Genomic DNA, 23,723 nt, shown 5'->3' on the forward strand with positions numbered 1-23,723 from the left:
TGGTCTACTCCCAGTTTCCTTAGAAGCTGGGAGTTAGTGACTCCTGGTTGTTAGAAGGCTGGTGCTGTGGTGTTCTGTGTGTGTGTATGGAATAAAGGGTTTTGCCTACTTCTTCAGGTAGAAGTGTTTGCCTCGCCCTGGGCCGGAATTGTGGAGGTTAAGAAAACCTGGTGAAACAGATGCCAGGGACACGTGTTACCTAATTTGGTCAAAGAACAAAGAGTGTGTTAAGCATTTGGAAATCCTCCTCAGTGCACTGGGATGAGGGAACTTATGGGAAGAGCAGACAGAATTTCAGAGTAGTTGCACCTCAGAGCGTAGGCATAATGTAATTACGGTAATCCACCCTTAACTGCAGAAATATGTTTCAAGACCCCCCAGTGGATACCTGAAACCATTATCTATTGCCAGACTGAACCACCTATACTGATTATGTATCTATCTTATAAACTATACTATATATACCATGTTTTATGCTCTACATGGCTATCTGATACATTTTAATTTATAAATTAGGCACAGTAAGAGATTAACAATCATAACTAATTAATAGAACGATTTTAACAATATACTGCACTAAAGGTTATATAAATGTGGCTTCTCTCAAAATATCGTATCGAACTGTACTCACCCTTCTTGTGATGATGTGAGATGACAAAATGCCTACCTGAGGAGAATGAGGTGTGCCTTGAGAAGAAGCTACTGACTTTCTGCCTGTATCTCAAAAGGAAGGTCATCTATTCCAGAAGGAGGTTGACCACAGGTAACTGAAATGGAGGAAAGCAAAATCACAGAAGGGGGCTACTACTTCAAACAGTCTGGGTTTTTAAGAAAGGATCTTCTGAATTGGATGCGTAACTGCACTGATTTCTAGGGCTCTGCCAGGCAGGCTATTGAACCCCATTTTCCTTATCTGTAAAATGGGGTAAACATTGAGATTTGTGAGGCTGTTGTGAGGGTGGAATAGGACAAGGCAGACCGGGGATTCGTTACATGAGGGCTGCTCTTACTAAAAGAAAATATTTTTCTCGAACTCCCAAGACACCTTCAGGATTATTCACGCCTTACTAAGAATTCTGAAACATCTCAGTAGTTTCCTATCTGCATGGATTGCACTCCCTGCTCCCTTACCCCCACCCCCCACCCCCCCAAGGCCTCGTCTAAGGCTGCAGGAGTGGAAGGAAGAGGCACGTGGGGGAAGACTGGGGCAAACCTAGCCCCATGGCCCCTGGCCTCCGGGCACGGTGGGGCCTGTCATGGCGGCCCAGCCACAGCTTAGGTGATCTCAGAGCTAGGAAAGAAGGGTCTGGGGGGTCAGGGCCTCCCAGACCCCAGCCCCGCCTGCGCTCCGCTAGGCAAACCCCTCGGGAACGCCGGCTCACATGGGTCCCCGCCTCCAGCGGTGCGGGCCCGCCCTGACCCTGGGCTCAGCCCTCGCGCTCGGGTGCCCACCTGGGTAGGTGGCGGCCCGAGCCTCGCGTGCCGGCCACCGAGGGCCGAACCCCGGCCACACCGGACCTCTGGCAGCGCCCCGGCGCGTCCCGGGCGGGGTGCGAGGCCCGCCCGGCGCTCGGCGCCCTCCCCGCCCCCTCCGCGCCTCGCCCCGCCGCCCGCGGCCCCCACCCACCGGCCGCTCCTCCCCTCTCCCCACCCTCCTCTTCCGCCCCCTCCCCTCCCCCGCCGCCTCGCCGACTGCTCGGCCGCGCGTCTGAGCCGCCCGGGCCCGGAGCGCAGGCGGCGAGGCCACCGCACCTGCAGCGCGCTCGGGCTGCCGAGCAGGCGCTTCGCCTCCCGCCACCCGGCCTCCCTCTCCCCGCCGCGCCGGGTCTCCTGTGACACCCGAGACCCCCCCGGCCAACGACAATGACCACTTCCCTGCAAGATGGGCAGAGCGCCGCGGATAGGGCGGCTGCCCAGGACTCGCCGCTGGCTGCCCAGGTGTGCGGCGCTGCCCAGGGGAGGGGCGACGCCCGCGACCTGGCGCCTGCCCCCTGGTTGCACACGCGGGCGCTCCTGCCCCCTCCGGACGGGACCCGCGGCTGTGCTGCAGACAGGTAGGCAGCCCTCGGAGGGCGCGGGGGAGTGTCCTGGGTTGGCAGCCGGCGAGGGGCTGAGGAGGCGGTCCTAGGGGGTGAGCCATGTGCCCAGAGCTGGGCCAAGTTTGTGAAAGTCTCTGAAGACAATTCCCTTTGAGCTGGCTCCTACCGGCTCAGCAGGACATTGCGATCTCCCAGCGCCTTATAAATAGCATCACCGTTTCATTGAGAGCTCCTGGTCGCTCTCACCTCTGCCCATCCGTGCGAACTAGGAGGCCAGGCGGACCAGCCCCTTCCTCTCTTCGTGGCCCTGCACTATAAAAAAAAACCCCAAACCACACCAAAACAGAAAAACCCTAATCCTTTTTATTTTATATATTTTTAAAAAATCATAGCATAAATGAGTTCACCTCCCACATAGAGTCTTACAGCGACCCTGGAGAGGCAAAGCAAGGATTGACGTTTGAGCAGTCTTGCTGTTCAGCAGGAAAGAATAGAGGCTTTAAAAGGTTTCTCAATCTCCATAGCATTCAGCGCTAAGTGCCTTTAGAGTTCACAATTTTGCACATACTTTAGGAAAGAAAAAGACTGCAACAATACAAAAATCTGTAGTCCTTTATATTCATACATTGAAATGGTACTTTTTTTCTCCAGATTTTCAAAGTGCTTCAACTTCACTGAAGTTAAAATTACTCTGCAGTGGACTAGAGTACATTTTATACTAGCAAGTTCTGTTCACTTACCTCTTCAAAAACACTGCCTTGCGGTTTAGTATCTATAAGCACTTGAAAAATCAACAGACTGTGTGTGGGCAACATTGTGAATGAAATTTGAAGTGAGATGAACCACAGCTATAATTAATAAACCATACTTCCAAAAGTGATTAGTAAAATAGCATAGGGATGAATTCACTAAATGTAGACTTTGTCAATTTAATGGATCCATAAAAATATCTAACTTCTCAGGATGGTTTTTGGGTCAATAATTATATAGTCTGTACTTCAGCTTAGGAAAATTATTAAAAAATGCTGGAAATGGAGTTTCTATACCTAGTGGTTTTTTTAAAGGTCCCCCGCCCTGAAAAAAGATTGAAATACTGTGGAAAGTTGGTTTATATCAATTACCAAATTTTATTTTGACCCACAGAAAGTACATCACAGACCTTTGCTGTGTACTTTATATAATATTAGTGTTGTCACACAGTGGTACATGTTGGCCCTTAACTTCTTAATCCTGTCAGCAATTATATTTTACATTCCGCTTTATGTAAATTACCTCCTATGTTCTCTTGGTGTAGGAGAAAAAAGAAAGATCTTGATGTTCTGGAAATGCCATCTATTCCAAACCCTTTTCCTGAGCTATGCTGTTCTCCATTTACATCTGTGTTGTCAGCAGGCCTGTTTCCCAAAGCAAATTCAAGGAAAAAGCAGGTATGCATTTTAAAATTTTCTAATTTTAGGAGTTCTAAATCTACACAGTTTTTAAAGATACTCCGTACTTTATAATGTTAACAAAGGAGTGGTATGGCCTATTTTAAATAACTATTGGCCGACAGTTTTTGGCATCATTTCCCTTTGAGCCCCCAGTTATCATAGCTGTAAAATGGGAATGTAAAAACTTACCTGCCAGGCTTTTGGGATGGGTTAAATGGGAGACTATATATAAAGCACAGAGTTTGGGAGCCATTATTATTTACAGGGTAGGTGGGAAAGTTAGATGTGATAATAGATTATCGATGTTAGTCAGAAATTGGAGGAGGGTATTGGGGGTGAGAAAGGGATTAGCTGATTTCTTTAATACCTTCTTTAATCTTCCACGTTTTTAACCCACATCAACCTCACTTACTAAAGGAAATGGTATAGTGATTCTGTGGCAAAAGGTAATTGGAGTTGAGAATGCAACATGGCTTCTTCACCAGTAAATTCCTCAGTTTGGAGGCTTCTGGCAACAAAAGGCAGATGACTCCTCAGTGATGATTAGAACAAGAACTTTACTTTCATGATTTTGCATTCTTTCTCCATTTCTAGTTTAAGACTGATGGAGGCAAATTAGATTTCAGGGACCCAGCAACTATGGAGAGATCCATCATGATTATACATTTTGAAAAAAAAAATAGTGTATCCTAGAATAATCCCATCCCTTAATATATTCCCTCCCAATTTTGAATCAGCAAAACAAGGAGCGGTTTCACTAGGCAAAATGTACCTTGTTCTTGCAAGGATGGAGGCAAGGATTTTAAACAGTCAGATACTTGCAGTGAGGAGAGGAGTAATAAGTGGATAGAAGACCATAGATCATTTCCCCACACCTATTGTTCTCTTTCCTTTTTTCTGCCTTTGATGAGTTCTGCCTATGATGAGTTCAATAATATATGTTTTAGGAATGAAGGAAATACCCTAGGGAATAGATGGGTTCTTGATAACATAGAGCAATAATAAAGACAGAAGGGAAGCATTCCATATCCTGTTGGGTTTTGATAGAAGTCTGGTATAACAAGGCATATATATATATGTGTATATATATATATATATGTGTGTATATATATATATATAATTTGAGGGGGACGGTTTGAAGTTTAATTGGTGCATGTGCTTTTTGGAAAAGGACTGGAGAAAGTGGGAGTAAATATTCCCAGAGCAGAGGTATGTTCTCAATTAGAGACTTTGATGGGGGAGGCAAGTCCTTAAGTGGGCGGGACTGTGACTTTGGATGAGGAGATGAACAAGGAGGAGATTCTTGAGAGCTTTATTATCAGGATGAGTTTTAAAGTCAGAGCCCAAGCAAAAAGCAGCCCTGCTGAAATGTCTGGGCCTTTTAAGAGCTTGGCTTTTGGGTAAGGATATAAGATGGAAATGTGGGTGATGGATTTGATTGTGTATCATGATGGCGGAAAAATTGATGATTGCCCGTGGGATCCGGCATGGGAAAAGGAAAGGTCTGATGATGGCATAATAGTTAGCTGGGGGAATGTAATAGATTATTTCCCTGTTTATGGAGGGCCTGCTGTATTCCTTGCACCATCCTAGGTTCTGGGGCACTGAGCTAAGCAAAAATGCCATACCTTGATGGGGCTTTGATTTAGAGTTGGTATGAGTTAGGAGGTGAACAGAGGAAGGGGAGTGGAAGAGAAGAGGTCTGGCCTTACTTTCACTTTAATTTCTAGGTTGAACACTGGGAAAATGCCTGTGTCCAAGAGATGTCAGTGGGGCAAGGTTTGTTTTGAATAGAGAGAAAATATGTTAGTAGAGGGAGAGAAAAAGAGAGGATGGGTGTGGGTCAGGGTCAAGTCAGGGTGTGCCCTAAGGGTATGTAGTCATCATGCTAGAGTAAGACATCATGTATTGGGGAGTGAGCATTTCTTCGCAGGTTTAGCAAATTGGCAAAATGGGAAAAGGGTGCTGTGTTACTCTTGACTCCAGCTGGTTTCCTGCTCTGGCCTTGTGTCCTATTTCCACAGTGACCTTCTCAGCGAGCACTATGCCCACACAGACAGCAGTGCTGTTTCCTGAGCTGAGAGTTCTGGCCAGCCTCCTGGAGACCAGTCCCAGAGGGCCCTTCCCACCCAGGAAGGGCCCTTCACGCTATATCTTCCTTTGCCCAAGGGTTGGGATTTCTGTGAAGAGAAGAATGTCCCAAAGTTGGGGAAGAGGAAGGTTCCTTTTTACATTCTTTTATGTTTCCACCTACACTTTGCATTTAGAACAGCTCCTTTGTTTTTATTCCTTTATATATGCTCAGTTCTTTGGACTGAGTGATGCTTTGGGAACAGCTGACTCTGTCAGTGATTTCCCAAGCACAGTATCTTTGTGACACAGATGACCCTTTTACAAGATGGTATTTCTGGCCCGATTATCTCTGACCTTCACTTGAGATGATGTAAATGACTGGATGTGATAGGTTTCTATTGACCATTATTTATGGTTGACACATTACAGGAGCTAATGTCTCTTTTCTTTATAGTCTCTCTTTCATTTGTTTTGTTTAACCATTCCAGTCATTTTAGCAATTCTTTTCTCCTTGTAGAAAAAGTGAAGAATTGCACTTGTTATTTACAAATAATTGACCAGAAAGTTTGAAAGAATCCAGACTAGACATGTTAAATTTCATGTGGCCTTTCAAAGCCACAGTCAAAAATCATTTCATAGGCCATACATTTCTTTTTTTTTAACAATTTGAGACACCTACAAAATGCATGAGTGGTAAAGTGCACTGAAGCCACAAATAGGATATACTTTATCTCTGAAAATAAAGTGTCTAAAAGTATATAATATTTACTATAGGCTTCCAGTGTTTTTATTTTAAAAAAGAGCTGAGTGATATAGAATATAGATTCTTTATTCTCTCTCCTTGTTATAGTACTGGCCAGATATATTTCCTAGACATACTTCCCTATGCTTACCAATAAAGTAGATTTAAAGCAGATTCCTTTATATGCATGGTCCAGAAAAATTACTTGCAATTTAGACTTTATATTGAAAGTGACATAGGAATTTAGATCTCTCTCTCTTTTTTTCTATTTCTGATTGAAATTTATCAGGAAATCACCCTTAGTACCTACTATTTGAAGAAAGAGAAAGAATAAAAGATCCTTAGCCCTTGCAAGAGAATCAGTTCTTGTCTTGTGTTTGTCTACCCTCAGGTAATTTTTGTACTGGGACTCAGCTTGTGCTGTAGGTCTGGTTAATTGCTTCCCAGTACTTGGTAGTGAAACATACAAAATAAAGTATCTGAAGATTTTAAAGATAAAAAGATACCCATGAAAAACTGTGTTGTGGAATATTTGAGCTGGAAGAGAACTTTGAATTCATCTACTGAATGCTGCTTTACAGATGAGTAAACTGAGGCTAAAAAATGCTATGTGGCTGATGATGGCACAGGGAGGACCTGGAATCTGCATTTCTTGAGGCTTTAAATAGAGTCTTTTTAAGGAAGGTCCAATTCCTACAGAAGTTGAAAACTAAGAGCAGCACAAGGAATAAACATGCCAGTATTGTTAGTTACAACTGCTCATAATAGTAGAACATGGGTGATAGTACCATTAGTTAATACTCATTTAAGGACCTAGATTCTTCTTTTTTATTTTTCTTCTTCTTCTTCAACTGTAGCTATCTCTTTGTGTTTTTTATCTTCTAGCTTTCTTCTCCATCCTCTCCCTAAAACTGATATGCAAAATTTATCAAATAATTGACTTATCACCAAGTAGGATTTAGTAGTATTTCTAATAATCAGCTTTTGTGTGCAGTTTATAGTCCACAGTTAGAAGAATGCCAAGAAGAGGTCTCTGATCTACATTTTGTAATTTTTTGGTAAAGGGCAAAAGCCAGAAATGATTTGGTCATACTCTTACAATTTAAATAAAGGGAGATCAAAAAGAGTATCATGTCTGAATGTGCTTTGCCCCTTACCACACTATTTCTTTTTTTTTTTTTTCTGATGTATTCTGTATTGAATTAAGCCTTTTTGTACATCTCAGAAAAACAAAAATATCTTTCAAATAATTAAGAAATCACTTTTCCATGTGCTCTGCCTTTGATTTCTTTTTTCTCTCACATATCAGGAACTATCAAAAGACAAGTTCATCTCTTCCCAAATTAATGGGCCTCTGATGTCATTCCTTTGTGATGCTAGTAATTAACCCAATTCGCATAGTCCTGTAGGAATCTTACATGGCTGCTACATTAACTAATCTCTCCTATACTCATTTCTCCAATATTCATAGAAGTATAAAGCAATAAATTATAGTCTCATATTTCCATTTTCCAGATTCAGTAATTAGTAAGATTTTGCTTCATTTACTTCATGTATTCTTTTCTGAAATTTTTGTCTTTGTTAAAATATTTTAAAATAAATCCTGAACATCCTCTCATTGTATCCCCACCTAGTTTTGTATGCATCTCTGAAAAATATATTTTCTTCTATGAACAAAATGCCAGTATTGTCTAACAAAAATAATAATGATTCCTTGGTATCATAACCAAATTGTTTCAGTTGGAATGATACACGAAATCCTCAAATTATGAACTGGTTATATTTCAAAAGTCCTTAAATTAGCTCTTTAGAAATTTAAATTCATTTTCAGATGGAAACAGCATCATAAGTTGCATTTAGGCTTCCCCAGGCCATTTTACAAAATCCCATTTAATGTGGAATGAAATGCAAATATCTTATATATGCAGAAAAAAATAAATAGAAACAATACTTGCTCCTATTAGGGTTTCAAACAAATATGTCTTTCCAGCTGCAATTTGCTACTTCTGAATGTTGGCACTTGATGAATATCATTTTTCTTGGGAAGAATTTGAAAGTACACAGATCTTTGTAGCAATATTGAAGCAGGCTTTAGAGGAGTACTTTTTAAAGTGTAAACACTGGACCATCTTTGTAAGAATCAGTAGAGCTGCTTGTTAAAAATGTTGATACTCAGGCCTCTTGCAAAACCCCCTCAACAACAGTGTCCTGATGAAGGGCATAAGAATTAGACTTATTATTTTTTTTTTCTCTTTGACTTCTTTGGAAAATCAGGGGTATTCATATTCCCAGTTGCTTTTAGACTTCTGGGGCAATCTGACCTTTCAAAATTGTGGACAATATCATTTAGTTGAGAAAAGGTAGAAATATTACAAATATTTTGTAATATTTGGTATTTTATCCAGGTATTGATTGTTTGGAGGAAACAGAGCCTCACATGAACTAGCCTGAAAGGTTGTATTATAGTATCTGAAGGCCAAGAGTTCACTGATCTCATGAGAGATTGGAATCTGGGAAAGTCAGCCAAGATCAAGGCAGCCACTTTCTCCATTCTTCACCAGCACAGCACATAATCTCTGTTTCTCCTTCCTTTCTTCTTTTTTTTTTTTTTTAAAGATTTATTTATTTATTTGACCAACAGAGATCACAAGTAGGCATAGAGGCAGGCAGAGAGAGAGAGAGGAGGAAGCAGGCTCCCCGCTGAGCAGAGAGACCGATGCGAGGCTCGATCCCAGGACCCTGGGATCATGACCTGAGCCGAAGGCAGAGGCTTTAACCCACTTAGCCACCCAGGTACCCCTCTGCTTCTCCTTCTATGTCCATTTCATTCTCATATTTGTCGTCAGTCTTGCTTGTCTTGAATGCCTCTCCATGTACCTGGTCCCTGATGACCACCCCGTTGGAATAAATCATTCCTCCTACTGGTGGTTCAGCACTTGATAAGTGACTCGAGTCTGCATCTGGAGAGAGCTTGTAGCTCGGCGTGTCCAGCTCTTATTCAGTCAGCTATAGCCAAAGGGGCACAGGGCCTGGACCGCTGCTCAGCCAAGTTTGTGAGAACAAATTCTGTGAGCAGGAAGTCCAGCTTCAATAGGTATGGCGTATGAGGGTAGGAAGAAACAATGGATGATTAGTGCCCTAGGAGAGAAAGATCTCAAACAAACAACAGTGGACACAAAATCAAAGCCTTATTGCATACCTGTGATATATGGTGATCTACCAGTTAGTTTGACTGAGTGGCCTAGCCAGTTCACAGTGTCTGCTTCCTTTGCTTTGATTCACTTAATTCAAATGAAGCATATTTACTTGACAGTGGTTTCAGTGAATGCCACCCTTCAACGATGGGTATCTTTCTTGGCCATTGTCTTGAGTTTGCAACTTAGTGATGTCCCTTAGCCTCTGATGACAGGAGCTACCAGCTCAGGATTCTCTCTACTTCATGCTAGTTACTTCCATTTGTAACAGAAGACAGCTGTCTCTTCCTATTTTAAAACTTAAATCTCCCAGCAGATCTGCTTGTCAAGGTTTTATTTCCAGTTTGAAGGTTGCCTCTAATTCTTGGTTAATTTGCAGGGTACATTTGCAATCCAACCTTTATCTGCAATATGGGTTTTATTTTTCACTTGTCTTGAAAGCTCAGCTTCTGGCTTGTTTTTCCCTAGGGGCATATATTATGTTCTTTCAACAGAAGGAAAATTGAAGCCGTTCATGGTTCAATATAAATGTGGATCTTAATTAATATAAAAAAGCTTTCTGTAGTCTTGTAGATGTTGCATTTGAACACGTCAACTCATATAGGATAGTAAGAAATTCCATTCTGTAAGAATACACTGATATGTTTTTAAGCGGGGATAGGCAGACTGGGACATTGTCCTTTTGGCACTCTAGATAAGCGATAAGCTCAATGAAGAACCTCGGAAAAGGCCACAAGTCTTTGCCAAGGCAAGGGAGCTGAAGAGAGCCTTTCAGAATCAATTTAGGAGAGAAATGGGAAACCCAATATGGGGAGAGCATCCTTTACTTCTTGTCCTTCCCTTTGATTCCACTCATTTAGCCTTTTTCAAAGCCACAAAGAAAATAAACACAAATGAGAGCATTAATATTCTTTTTTTCAAGGTTTTATTTTTAAGTAATCTCTACACCTAACGTGGGGCTCGAACTCACAACCTCAAGATCAAGAGTCTCATGCTGTACCAACTGAGCCAGCCAGGTTCTCCAGGAGGATTAATATTCCTAACTACTTCACCAATTCCAAAAGATCATTTAGAAGTAGACTCTTTATTCACATACCTTGTCCATAGATGTAATTTCACATGTGGTGGTTAGGTTGTTAGGGAGTCGGTAAAAGTTTTCTAATCTGTAATAGTCCCAAAGAATGGTACATTTACAACATCCTGGACACCATGTTTAATATTGTTTCTATGGAGAGATAAGAGTCAGTGTGATGGGATTAAAAATATTGGACTGGGAATCTGCAAGCCTGGTTTTTAATACAATCCTGCTGCTGCTGAGTGGTGTGATAGGAGCCTTTCGCTCACACTTTCTACGCCCTGAGAGTGCTATCATTTCACTCTATTCTTAGAGTGAGCGATTCTGGTGGCTTTTGGAGTACTAATGAGCCCATATAGCAGCCACAGGACTTTAGGAGACTTGTTTGGTACCACTGGCCCCAGAAGCTTCCTCCTTACCCTTGATTCCAATCCTCCCACATGGTCACCACAGCTTCTGTGATAAAGGCACATTTGGGTGTCATGGGACAAGGAACACAGGAGCCACCTTCATGGAGATGATAGGGGCAGTAGGGGCTAGTTAAACTAGAAATTGCGCATCAAAGTCAAGGTCCAAATAGTAGAGAGTCGGAAAAGGTGTCATATGGAGAGGTTAGGTAGTCATGTGCCAGGTTAGGTAGAAAAATTCTGTTTAAGCTTAGAAATACGGATGCGGTATTTGGTGTGAGATATTTGAGGCTGGTGTGGATCCAATGCACTTGGGTCTGCTTGGCTTAAGGTTTGAGGTGGTTATAACCTTTAAAGTCCTTCTCCAAATTCCTCTTGCTCCACCCTCGAATAATCCATTTGGTTGCTGAAGCCAAAATCTAAGAAGACCTCTTTCTGGTCTTTTGTCAAGTACTACCACACCTTTCCTGGCAATATTCTGGAATCCATAAATGTCTTTCCATCTTCCCTGCTAGCACTGCCTACTCCCATACAAGAGGCATAAAAGGCTTTCTTTTGTGTTAGCCTATTTTGGTCCATTCTCTATACACTTGTTAGAAGGGAACTCTTGGAAAGTAAGATCATATCATGTCACTGCCTGATTGAAAACTTTTTGATAGATTAGCATGAAGTTCAACTTCGTACTTTGGCCTACAGGATTCTGCATGATTTGGCTTTCTGCCTACCTTAGAAACTTCTTCTGTATTCTACTTTTTGTTGATTATATTCCAGCCACAGTGGAGGGACAGTCCTACCCATTTGTGAACTTGGCATCTTTTATTCCACCTGAGAGCCTTTGGCTTGACTTTTTTCTCTGCTTGGAACCTCTTTTCCTTGCTCTTTACATAACTGACTCCTCTGTATTCTTTAGGTAGGTCTCAGTGTAAGATGACTTTTTATCTAGGAGGCTTTTTGACTAGACTGCCTAAAGTATATCGCACTCCTCCACACCTGTTTGTCTTATTTCCCCCACTCCAACTTTTCCATGCATTTCCTTGGCTGTACTTCACATAATATGAATTGTTGGCATTTATCTACTTGGTCTAATCATTTATTGTTTTTCCCTCCAAATAGAGTATCTTGTGTTCCTTGTTCTTAGGTGCTTTCATGAAAAGAATGATTGAGTAAATGGATTATTGATAATAAATAGTACAAAGAAATTTTAACAAATTGCATTTTGACATTCTAATCATTATCAATCATCTTGATCAAATTAAAAAATATTTTCAAATCCATTAACAGTTTTTTTTTTTTTAAGATTTTCTTTATTTATTAGAGAGATAGAGAACCCAAATAGGCAGAGCAACAGGCAGAGGGAGCAAGGAGCCCGATGCAGGGCTTGATTCCAGGACCCCGGGCAAACGCTTAACCGACTGAGCCACCCAGGCTCCCCAACAGTTTTTATTAACAAAAATAAAATTACACGCTAGGATCCTAGACCAATAGGATTTTTAACAGTATATATCTTTTGCTTTTATTACACACATAGGACATTTTGGTCATGGGTAACAAAATTAATGGATATTTTTGATTCTGTACATTATTCTTTTTTTTTTAATTCTTTTTTTTTTTTTTAAAGATTTTATTTATTTATTTGACAGAGATCACAAGCAGGCAGAGAGGCAGGCAGAGAGAGAGGGGGAAGCAGGCTCCCCACTGAGCAGAGAGCCTGATGCAGGGCTCGATCCCAGGACCCTGGGATCATGACCTGAGCCAAAGGCAGCGGCCCAACCCACTGAGCCACCCAGGTGCCCCCTGCACATTATTCTTATTTAATGAGATTATAAGTAAAAAGTATTTAGTGGGCTGCTATAGTTCCTTCCAGCTTACTATGTGTATTTTAAAAATCCCATGTTAGAAAAAATTAAGTGGAAATATCAACTGGGCTCATAATAACAAGTCTCTCAGAGCAAGGGGTAGTAGGTGTTAGCAGATGTTTTAATTATTAGCTATTAATATCATTGGGGAATAACTTGGGCCAGTGCTCATGGTGTAGAAATGAAGAGACATAGACCCCTCGAATATATAAAACTTTCCAAGGGATGTGCAGTCTCACAGGTTTAAGAGAATCGGTTTTCAGATCCTCATGTTCCACATGTACTTTTTCCTAAGACTTACCTTTCTGAGAACCCACCTGTGTTGGTAACAACGTTCTCACCTGGTGCATTCCCCTGGGGCGTGTAAACCTCCAGGGTGTCACACACAAGAGAGCTTGCTTTAATGATTAATCAAAGTACCACAGATCGGAAGGGGTTTCTGTTAAGGAGAGACACGATGAGGAAGGAGAATTTTGGATAATATTGAAATGTTCTGAATTCAGATATATGATTGTGTGATGGGATTGGTAAAAATTTTCACTTTCTGCTTTTTTCAGTTTTTAATTATTGACTTTAATTTCTCTCTCTCCTGACTCTTGGCAGAGAATACCTAACCTTTGAGAAAAAGTTTCCTAAGAACAAAGTAATTAGCTCATTAGTGTGAAATACTGAAATATATTTTGTCACATATTTAAGTGTATTTTCTGCTATTTTTCAATACTTGGGATGAACCAATAGCTGAAAGAAAATGTGCCTGTGAATACCTGGTGTGCTGTAGGTTCATGCTGCAGGTGAGATTCCCTGGGAAACAGAATGGGAGCACAAGTTTGCCTGCAAGGAGTGTCCTGGAGAGAGTTCTTGAAAACTGCCCCTTGGGGGCATCTGTGTGGCTCAGTCGGTTGAGCATCTGCCTTTGGCTCAGGTCGAGATCCAGGGGTTCCTGGGATTGAGTCCCCTTGCCCCCATCAGGCTCCCTGTTCAGCAGACAGCCTGCTACTCTCTCCCCCTCTGCCTCTGTCCCTGCTCTCTGCTTATGCATGCTCTCTCTCTCTCTCAAATAAATGAATAAAATCTAAAAGAAAGAAAGAAAGAAAGGAGAAAAGAAAACTGCTCATGGGAATGGACTGAGGGAGAAGCTGGGCTCCAAAGCAGCCACAGCAGAGGTCTCAGTCAATCCCATAGGTGCTCTGGAGCTGGGTGGGCCTTACAGAATTCTTCAAAATTGGAACGGAGGAGCGGGACTCCCCAGGAAAGGCCTGACCACGCAGCTCTCTTCAGCTGAGCGTAATGGCAGGAAGGGAGGACTTAGCTCGGTGGCTGCTGTTAGTTGGGGGGAGGATGAGGGCTTTCGCCTCGAAGTGGCAGGTCTGGGCAGGGTCCATAGCAGCTACAATAGTTAATAATTCTGAGCCTTCTAAATGTGACAGAAATCCTTTCTGAGGCTACAAGATTTTTGAAGATGAATTAGAGAAACTCAAGGATATCTTGTACATGATTTCCTTGTAGATTTTGTGTTATTTGTGTGTGTTTAAAACCTATTTTGTAAAATCACACCAAATCATATGAAGTATGTATTCTAATAGACCAATCAATTCCCATCCCATTTTATCATAAAATACTTCAGTATTTTCTACTTTCTGTTAATAACAAATAAACGATTAGATTAATTTTTTTAGTATATATACATCGTATGCTTTCATTAAAAACAAGAAATTTTTATCTTGATGAATACTGCAATTAATGGAGCTTCTTTTAATTTTATACTTGGTTTTTATTTAATTACATCCAAAGGCTGAAAATCAAGGCAGGAATTACGCTTACACAATTACCAAAGGAATTCCATGTCCTTCCTACCACTTCATCATCATCCTCCTCAGAGCTCTTAGTTCCTTTTTTTTTTTTTTTAAAGATTTTATTTATTTATTTGACAGATGGAAATCACAAGTAGGCAGAGAGGCAGACGGGGGGGGGGCGTGGGGGCGCGGGGCAGGGAGCAGGCTCCCCACCTAGCCGAGAGTCCAATGTGGGGCTCAATCCCAGGACCCTGGGATCATGACCTGAGCTTAAGGCAGAGGCTTAACCCATGAGCCACCCAGGTGTCCCTCAGAGCTCTTAGTTCTATATTATTTTAAATTTGACTGTTTTCAGTTATTTGTGTTATAAGATATAATCTGTAACTAATTTTCAGTGTTTTTTAATATGTTTTTTTCTCAGAATGCGTACCTTTAATTGAACTGAAAAGTAAAGTTGGGCTTGATCTGATAGAATATAAGTCTAATTTGGCTGACTGATTTGAGAGTGAGGACTAACTTTTCTAATTATATGGTTGACATTTTCCTTAGATTGAATAAACTAAATTTATAGCTCTAAACTTTTGATGAAAATGTATTTAAAGCACATTATAAGACAATGGCATTTTATTTAAAAAATTGGGAAAAAGTCATGTGAAAGCCTCACTTTTATGTTGGTTTGGCCAAGATGTGATAAAATTAACACTTTACCCCCCAGTTTTTCTGAGTGTATTAGTTTGAACAAATTGTATTTAAGTGAGAGAATCACATGTCGTTAATAGCAAAGCCTCATTGATAAACTATCCAGAAACTGAGGAAGGGAATGACTCTTGATTGGTAACAAATCTTTTTCAACTCAGATGGTTTGTCTTATATACTACTCAATCTCCAGCAGATCGAGCAATGCCTGGCACTTAATAGACCCTCAGTAAATTTTGCTGAATCAAAAAATAAATTAATGGCAATGCCTGGGTGGCTCAGTTGGTTGAACGTCTGCCTTTGGCTCAGGTCATGATCCCAAGGTCCTGGGATTGAATCCCACATCGGGTTCCTTGCTCAGTGGGGAGCCTGCTTCTTCCTCTGCCTGCTGCTCCTTCTGCTTCTCTCTCTCTCTGACAAATAAATAAATAAAATTATTTTGAAAAATAAATAACTTCATTAATGAATGGATTAATGAGCAGGGGAGGAGCAGAGGAAGTAGTTAATATTAAGTGAAAGAGTGAGGGAATATTTGGGAATGTACTGATAATTTAATATAAAAGATAAAGAGTTTGCATGAAAACTTAGAAAAGTGAACTTTGGTTTAGTCACTGGGAGGGATCTGATATTGTTAGACGTTGAAAAGATCCGAGTCAGGATAAATGTTTGAGTATTGATTTACCACTATTAGCACATTCTAAATTTGGATTACCCTTACTCGGAATAAGTTCTGTTCTTTGTCTCTTCGGTCCCCTTGTGGGCGTTTTCAGTCTTACCAGCCTGTGTGTGCCAGTTAAAAACCACGTATACTTTATGGGGCTGAGTCCAATAAAAGCTTTTCAATAAGCCCACATTCATAGTGGAAGATTACTTTCATTCTTGGGAAGGGTGACATATACGTGTGAAGCCCAGGATTCAGATGAAAGGAGTACTTTGGTATTATTTAACTGTGTATTGGCAAGACTTGAGCCAGTATCTGGTTTCTCTTTAGAGACATTTTGCATTATATTACAGTACTCTTACTGTGCTGTGCCAGGGAAATTAAGATCAGCTGGAACACTCTGTAGGTCATTGGCTTGGAATCTCAGGGCACTGAGAACTTGATGTTTTGTTTTAATGACCTCATTTAGGCTGAACCTGCCTTTGTCCCAAAGGCATAAGAGCCTCTTTACAAAACCATGTCTGCACCTTGGGAAATATATGGGAAAGTTTTAGAGAAAAGTGACTAAATATTTGGAGGCATTGGGTCAACCTCCATTTACAGAGTACTTACTAAATGATGGCTTGTTAGTTAAGAAAGATGAAGAGGGTGTATAATTCAGGTCCCTTGAACATCGTTGTAGTCATCAGATTCCATGATGTCTGAAATGTACTTTGAAGGTTGAAGGGAACACTTTTAAGAAGAATGAAAGGAAAAGTGTTTACAGGTCATGTAGCAGTTCATGGGACTTGGGTTCTGGCAGATGCTTTCTACAGAGATTGCCAGAGGATGTCCCTCTTGTAGAATGAAGGACCTCCTCCATATTTCTCAAAGTGGGAGTAAATGATGCGTGTATGCATACGGGGTATGTGAGGATGGTGGGAGGGCCATATGGAAGTCACACAGTAAACATGGAACACCTTTCTGGAACAATCATTTTATTTATTTTATTTTTTTAATTTTTTATTTTTTATAAACATATTTTTATCCCCAGGGGTACTGGTCTGTGTGGAACAATCATTTTAATTGAAAATAGGGCACATGTTTTTATATTAAAACAAATGCTCCTGTTTTTATGACCAGAATGCACTATCTACATCGATTTTTAAGAACAAATTTAATATCTTAACATCATTGTCAACCCGGAGATGACAGTAGCTATGTAAGTTACTTTCTTTTGCATTTTCATTCGTTCTGGTGGAAAAATTCAAGAAACACTAGTGTTGTTTTCAATGTTATGAGACGTGGCTTTTTGTAATCCTTGGAGGATTGGTTATCAATCCTCTTTTCCTTCCCCACTTTTCTCTAACCAAAATTCTTTCTCTCTAAAGCTTTTCTGATTTTGTTGATACCTATATCATTTAATATTGAGGTTATTGTGTTGTTAACCATTTGCGGTGTTTTTTCCACTCTGCTTTCCTGCAGCTTAGCAGGAAGTGGCTCTCACCAAAGTCTCTGAAGACCATCTTATTCAGAAGACTTTCTGTGATTATTTTGATATCAAACCTAAGCAGTTTGGGTCATTCTTAACTATTCTTCCCTTCTTAAAACACTTTCTTAACTTCTGTCTCTTACAGGTCTCTGTTGTTGGATCTCAGTGTTTGTTTCCTTAGGGTTTTATCCTAGAACTTTTTGTTTTCATATTAGTCTCCTTTTATTGCTTGGGTGATCTCATCTACTCCCATGGCCTCAGCAGTAATATACATAGAAGTCTTGACTAGTTATCCTGGGTTGCCTGCTAGATATCTTCATTTACACTATTCATTGACACCTCAAACTCTACATATTCCAAACTCAATTAATAATTTTCCTTTTCAGCTTGTTCCTTCTATGTCTCCTGTCATTGGGAGTGATATACTCTACCCATACTAGAAATCAGAAGTCTTAGTTCTTCTTAGTCTCCTTCCTATTCCCCTCTCTCTTCATCTGATTGGTTACACAGTCCTCTTGGAAAAATATCTCTTGACTTCTTCCATTCTGCATTAGGTGTCCTGCTTTGAGATAATCTACCAGGTCAGTTCTGTTGTGTTATCAGTTTGTTTATTTATCAGTGTTCTGCTCTCCAGGAAGCTCTCTAGAGGTAGCAACGAGCCAAGTCTGCCTTGGGCATCAATGCATTTCCAGACATTAGTGTTGTGCCTGGCACATTGTAGGTCCTCTGTAAATACACGTCCTAGGTCATCTGTAAATACTTGCTGCATGAACAGATGGTTCAGATAGTGGCACTTTTACCCAAAGTAGGATTCATTTCTAAAATATCTGATAGATGACCATCCAGATAGTCTCCTTGAACATTTTCAATGATAAGGAGTTTTTTTTTTTTTTGCTTGTGATCTATAAAATCCCTATATAGATGCCTTCTTATGAACTGCATGAAAACCAAGATTATGTATACTTTCTTAGAATAAAATTTAATTGCTTGTTTTTTTTTGTAGGATTTTACCTTTCCCTATTTAAATCTTGATTCTGATCCACTATCTCAGCATGTCAGGATATTATTGAATTGTATTCTTTTATTGCAGTAATTGTACCTCTCAACTTTGTTTCATATGCACATAGGAATAGATGACATTAATGTCTTCATTCAAAAAAGGAAGACAAAACTTGCCCTGTTAGCCTGCCCTCACGGATGAATCTAGTGGATTAGTCAACACTAAGTTTTCTCAACATGTTGCTAATCCATTCAACCAATATTTATTGAGTATGTTCTTTGTACTAGACATTGTGTTCACATTTGTCCCTTGAACAACCTGGGTTTGAACTATGTGGGTCCATTTATCCAAGGATTTCTTTCAATAATACAGTAAGCATATTTTCTCTGACTTAATGATTTTCTTAATAATATTTTCTTTTCTCTAGCTTACTTTATCATGATAATACAGTACATAATACATGTAACATCTAAAATAAGTGTTCATTGACTATTAATGTTACTATCAATGTTCATTGATTATTAATGTTAATGTTAATCCTCTGGTTAACAGTAGGCTACTAGTAATTAAGTTTTTGAGGAGTCTAAATGAAACAAGATGGGATTGGGAGGGAGACAAACCATAAGTGACTCTTAATCTCACAAAACAAACTGAGGGTTGCTGGGGGGAGGGGGATTGGGAGAAGCGGGGTGGGGTTATGGACATTGGGGAGGGTATGTGCTTTGGTGAGTGCTGTGAAGTGTGTAAACCTGGTGATTCACAGACCTGTACCCCTGGGGATAAAAATATATGTTTATATAAAAAATAAAAAATTAAAAAAAAAGTCATATATGGATTTTAAACTGTTTGGGGTATTGGTATCCCTAACACTGCATTATTCAAGGGTCTGCTGTGTAATTGCATTATCATACTGGTCTTGCTCCATCTTGCCTATCAGCAGCATTATGAGGCATTTCTGGTTATTCTTTAGATATCAAGATATCTCAGTTCTAGATACTCTGCTGACCTGTTGGTGTAGAGGCTTATGTAAATAGTAATACCTTAGTGACTATTACTATTATCAGTAATGGTTATTCAGTTCTTACAATGCACCAGGTACTGTGCTAAGAAGATAATTTTATAAGATCCCCTTTTCCCAAAACACCAATGAGGTAGACACTACCATCACATCCATCTTAAAGTGGAGGACATTTAGGTTTGAGAAATATTGTATTTTTGGGGGGTGCCTAGGTGGCTTGGTGGGTTGGACCTCCGCCTTAGGCTCGGGTCATGGTCTTGGGGTCCTGGGATCGAGCCCTGCGTCGGTCTCTGCTCGGCGTGGGACTTGCTTCCCTGTCTCTTTCTGCCTGCTTCTCTGCCTACTTGTGATCTCCTCTCTCTGTCAAATAAATAAATAAAATCTAAAAAAAATAAAAAAAGAAATATTGTATTTTTTTTTTTAATCAAAATTACATAGCAGGGAAGTGACAGAGGCAGGATCTAAACAGAGACTGCCCTGTATTGGTAAGATTTATAGACTCTTATTTACCCGTTCTTTCTTCCTTCCTCCCTTCTTTCCTCTTTTTTTTTTTTTTGACTTTCAAAAACAGTTTGAATACAAAAAAAGAAAGTTTTTAATAGATTAGGCCCATACTATGAGTAATATTAAAGGGCATGGTTCTAGAGGTGGACCTTACTGAGACATCACTCTTTTTTTTTTTTTTTAAGATTTTATTTATTTATTTGTCAGAGAGAGAGAGAGTGAGCATAAGCAGTAGGGCGGAAGGCAGAGGGACAAGCAGACTCCCTGCTGAACAGGGAGCCCAACGTGGGACATGAAGACCTGAGCCAAAGGCAGAAGCTTAGGCACCCAGGCTTCCCGCTGAGATATTTTTCTTATGTGGCATAACCAATGTGCCTTGTGGAACAGAACCAATTTTAGATTATTCCAAAGGTTCATTTCAGTCAACACCAGCTTGGCGTTGATTAGCTTATTTCTAGATTTTATATAAAATTATAGTAATCACATACAATTTAAATATAAAAATGGTTTTTTCCTTCTTAGAGAAAAGCACTTCATCAAACTAGGCAGACTGTCTTGTGGATTGTGGAGGTCTGCACTGGTAGAGCAGTCTGATTTCTTTTCTCTTACACTGGTTTCTAAGGGTGCATATATCCTTCCTTTATATGAGTAAGGATATAATCTGCAAGGTGCTTTCAAACATGTTATAATCTTTATCCTTTTAATGTATGGCTGTTGTCAGTATATGAGTTAGTTTTATTCAGTTTTATAGATGGAAAGAGGTAGGGTCAAAGATAAGAGTTAAATCATACTGTACTGCATGGCAGAGCTGGGGCTTGATCCCAGATTTTCAGATTTCAGTTCTAGCTCTTGAGTACCTAACACAAAATTGATGGGCACATTCTGTTTTCAATGATGAGAGATTCTGTGCAGTGAAACATGGTCTGTGAGAATAGTAAAGAGTTGTCTTTTCAACTGTTTGAGAAACCCAACTTTAATATATTCTGGTCTTCCTTTACCTCTACTGTTTTTCTTGTGGTATTGGTATATTGCTTTAAGGAAATATCAGAAATCCCTTTTATTATTGTTTCAGGAAATGTCAGAAATCCTTATTATTATTTTTTAATTTGTAGGATTTTGAATGATTTTTTTTGAAACTACCAGGGAAACTGGATCATTCTCAATTCAGGATGTATTCTGACCGAAAGAGTTCAGCTGTACTCTGGGGTGTTAAATTAATTTTCATTGACAGACACTTGCCTGGGATTTAATTGAGATTTAAGTTAGTAAAAACCCTGCCTGTGGCCTAGAGAACAATTGGACAAAGTAGATGAAGTAGAGAGGAAAGTATTTTCTCAAATCTTCTTACCCCCTTGGACAGAACCCAGGTCACCTGCAGAGATAGGGAAGCAGACCTGTACTGCCACTACACACTCACCCTACCAAGTCAGACACACATCATTGGAGTCAATGCAAGGCTATAAATATCAGTGCAGAGATTACTGGTTTATAAAGTATGGGATTTAAAAAATGACTCAAGTATTTAGAGATTGAATTAAATTCCATTTAATAAAAAGAAGTTAGTAATCCTTTACGTAGCAATATGATTACCCTTTAGCCTTAGAAAAAAATTTTTTTTTATATATATATAAAATGCTTTAGGGTGGTAATTCTCAGACTTCAGTGGGCACGACACATACCTAGAAATCTTTGATTTAAGTGCAGGTTCCTGAGCCTCATCCCTGGGAAGTCTGTTTCTGTAGGTCTGGATTGGGTCTGGATTTAGCTTTTGTTTGAATTTTAATTTGAGTGAATTTTAAAAATAGAATATTTCTAATTCAAAAAGATATAAGCCCTCTATGTTTATTGTAACATTATTTATGATAGCTGAGATATGGAAGTAACCTGAATGTTGATCAGTAGATGAATAGAAAAAGAAAACGTTATAGCATGTAATTTATAAATAAATTACATGGCTATAAAAGAGGGTGAAATCTTACTATTAGTGACACATGGATAGAGCTAGAGGGTATTGTGCTGAGTGAAATAAGTCAGACTGCAAAAGACAATTACCATGAGATTTTACTCATATGTAGGATCTAAAAAACAAAACAAATGAATAAACAAAAAGCAGAATCAGAACTATCAACACAGGGGTGCCTGGGTGGCTCAGTGGGTTAAAGCCTCTGCCTTCGGCTCAGGTCATGATCCCAGGGTCCTGGGATCGAGCCCTGTATTGAGCCCCGCATCGGGCTCTCTGCTCAGCAGGGATCCTGTTTCCTCCTCTCTCTCTGCCTGCCTCTCTGCCTACTTGTGATCTGCCAAATAAATAATAAATCTTAAAAAAAAAAATAAAAAGAACTATCAACACAGAACAAATGGTTGCCAGAGGAAAAGAGGGTGCCATGCACAGCATTTATGTATAAAGATGTCAAGTCACTATGTTATCACCTGAGAACGAATGCAACATTGTATGTCAACTATACTAAGAAAAAAATTTTTTTAAAAGGTTTATTTGTTATTTAATAAAGAACGTTCATGGCAATGGGAATTGTCAGGGCTATGAGTGCAAAAGTGGTTGTTGAAGTAAACCACAGTCGGAGGTGCTCATGTTTTTGTCTGTGGCTAGTTCCAAATACAGACAGCAGAGGGGGCATGCTTTAGATGACCCAAAGAACCTGTGACCTGATTGTTTTAGTATACAGTATTCTAGATTGCATTGTTAACTTATTTACATTTGGACTATTAGAGAAGTATCATTTGTTGAAACAAGCGATCTGTTTTAGAAGGGACCATATGATTGGAAGGTTTTATAAGTTAATTATTTGTAGAAAAATATTTTAATTATGTATTTAAATAATTCTGGTTTCTTTTCACACTTTCATATTATGATATGAACAGTGGCTCTAGATAGTTTCTCTTATAGGTTGGGTTTTTATTTTTAGTTGTAAGAAATAAGAGTCTGATATGCTAAAGAGTTAGTTGATGGTAAAACTAGAATTGACAGATGTCTCCTGCAGATTGTTTTTTGAATAAAGTTCGGTAATATTTTGCCTGAGAATTGAAGATATATGTCATTCAGTCCATATTATATCATTAAAAATTGGAAATGAGTCCCATATCCTAGAACTTTTTTGTTTGTTTGTTTGTTTTTCTTTCCAGACTTTGTACACATATACATGCTTTTGTTTATAATTTGGTGTTCTTTTTTATATGGCATTTTTCCATACTTGCTTTTACCAATTAATGCTCTATGAGTAACAAAAGAATAAATCAACTTGAATTAGGTTAAGCAGAAATGGAATGCCTCCTCTGCCTTTACTTGTGTCAAATTGTGACCTGTTTTTTGAAGGCAGAGACTGTTCTTTTTTATCTCTGTAGTTTCTACTGTGAAACATTGGACAAAATAAGGAGTGTCACCACTGGTATCAATTCCTAGATAGAGGCTATGGTGGATTAAAGATGGGTGTAGATTCTTTGCTATGCCTCACATTCCTCTCTTGTCCTTCAGAATCTTGGAGGGATAAAATCTTTGACTTATAATATAATGGAGGTGAAACTGTGACAGTTCCTGGTCCAAGGCTTTAATGGACTGGAAGCTTCCATTTCCTGTTTCCTGGAATGCTGTCTTGGGAAACTGAGCTTTCTTATGTGAGCCTTATATGACTTTTTGAGACCACCAGAGAGGCCATGTGGAGTCTCTGACCAGTAGTTTCAGTTAAGCCCATTTATTTAGCCTCCCTGCCAAGATGCTGGACATAAGAGTGAGGCAATCTTGGATCCTC

The 23,723-nt window shown here is 39.8% G+C and overlaps 1 protein-coding gene across 4 annotated transcripts in view; it reads left to right on the top strand.

Moving 5' to 3' along the window:
• The first annotated feature begins 1,676 nt into the window (after positions 1-1,676).
• Positions 1,677-23,723, top strand: part of GRB14 (growth factor receptor bound protein 14) — a 115,884-nt gene continuing 93,837 nt past the window's right edge. For all 4 annotated transcript variants that reach the window (XM_004743972.3, XM_013052016.2, XM_013052014.2 and 1 more), the window contains exons 1-2: positions 1,677-2,054; positions 3,334-3,466. In XM_004743972.3, the coding sequence (XP_004744029.1) occupies positions 1,864-2,054; positions 3,334-3,466 (324 nt within the window). In that variant the 5' untranslated portion in view covers positions 1,677-1,863. The remainder of the gene's footprint in view (positions 2,055-3,333; positions 3,467-23,723) is intronic.

Source organism: Mustela putorius, unplaced genomic scaffold (genome assembly GCF_011764305.1).
Source record: "Mustela putorius furo isolate JIRA1106 unplaced genomic scaffold, ASM1176430v1.1 tig00003869_pilon_pilon_pilon, whole genome shotgun sequence".
Taxonomy (NCBI): domain Eukaryota; kingdom Metazoa; phylum Chordata; class Mammalia; order Carnivora; family Mustelidae; genus Mustela; species Mustela putorius.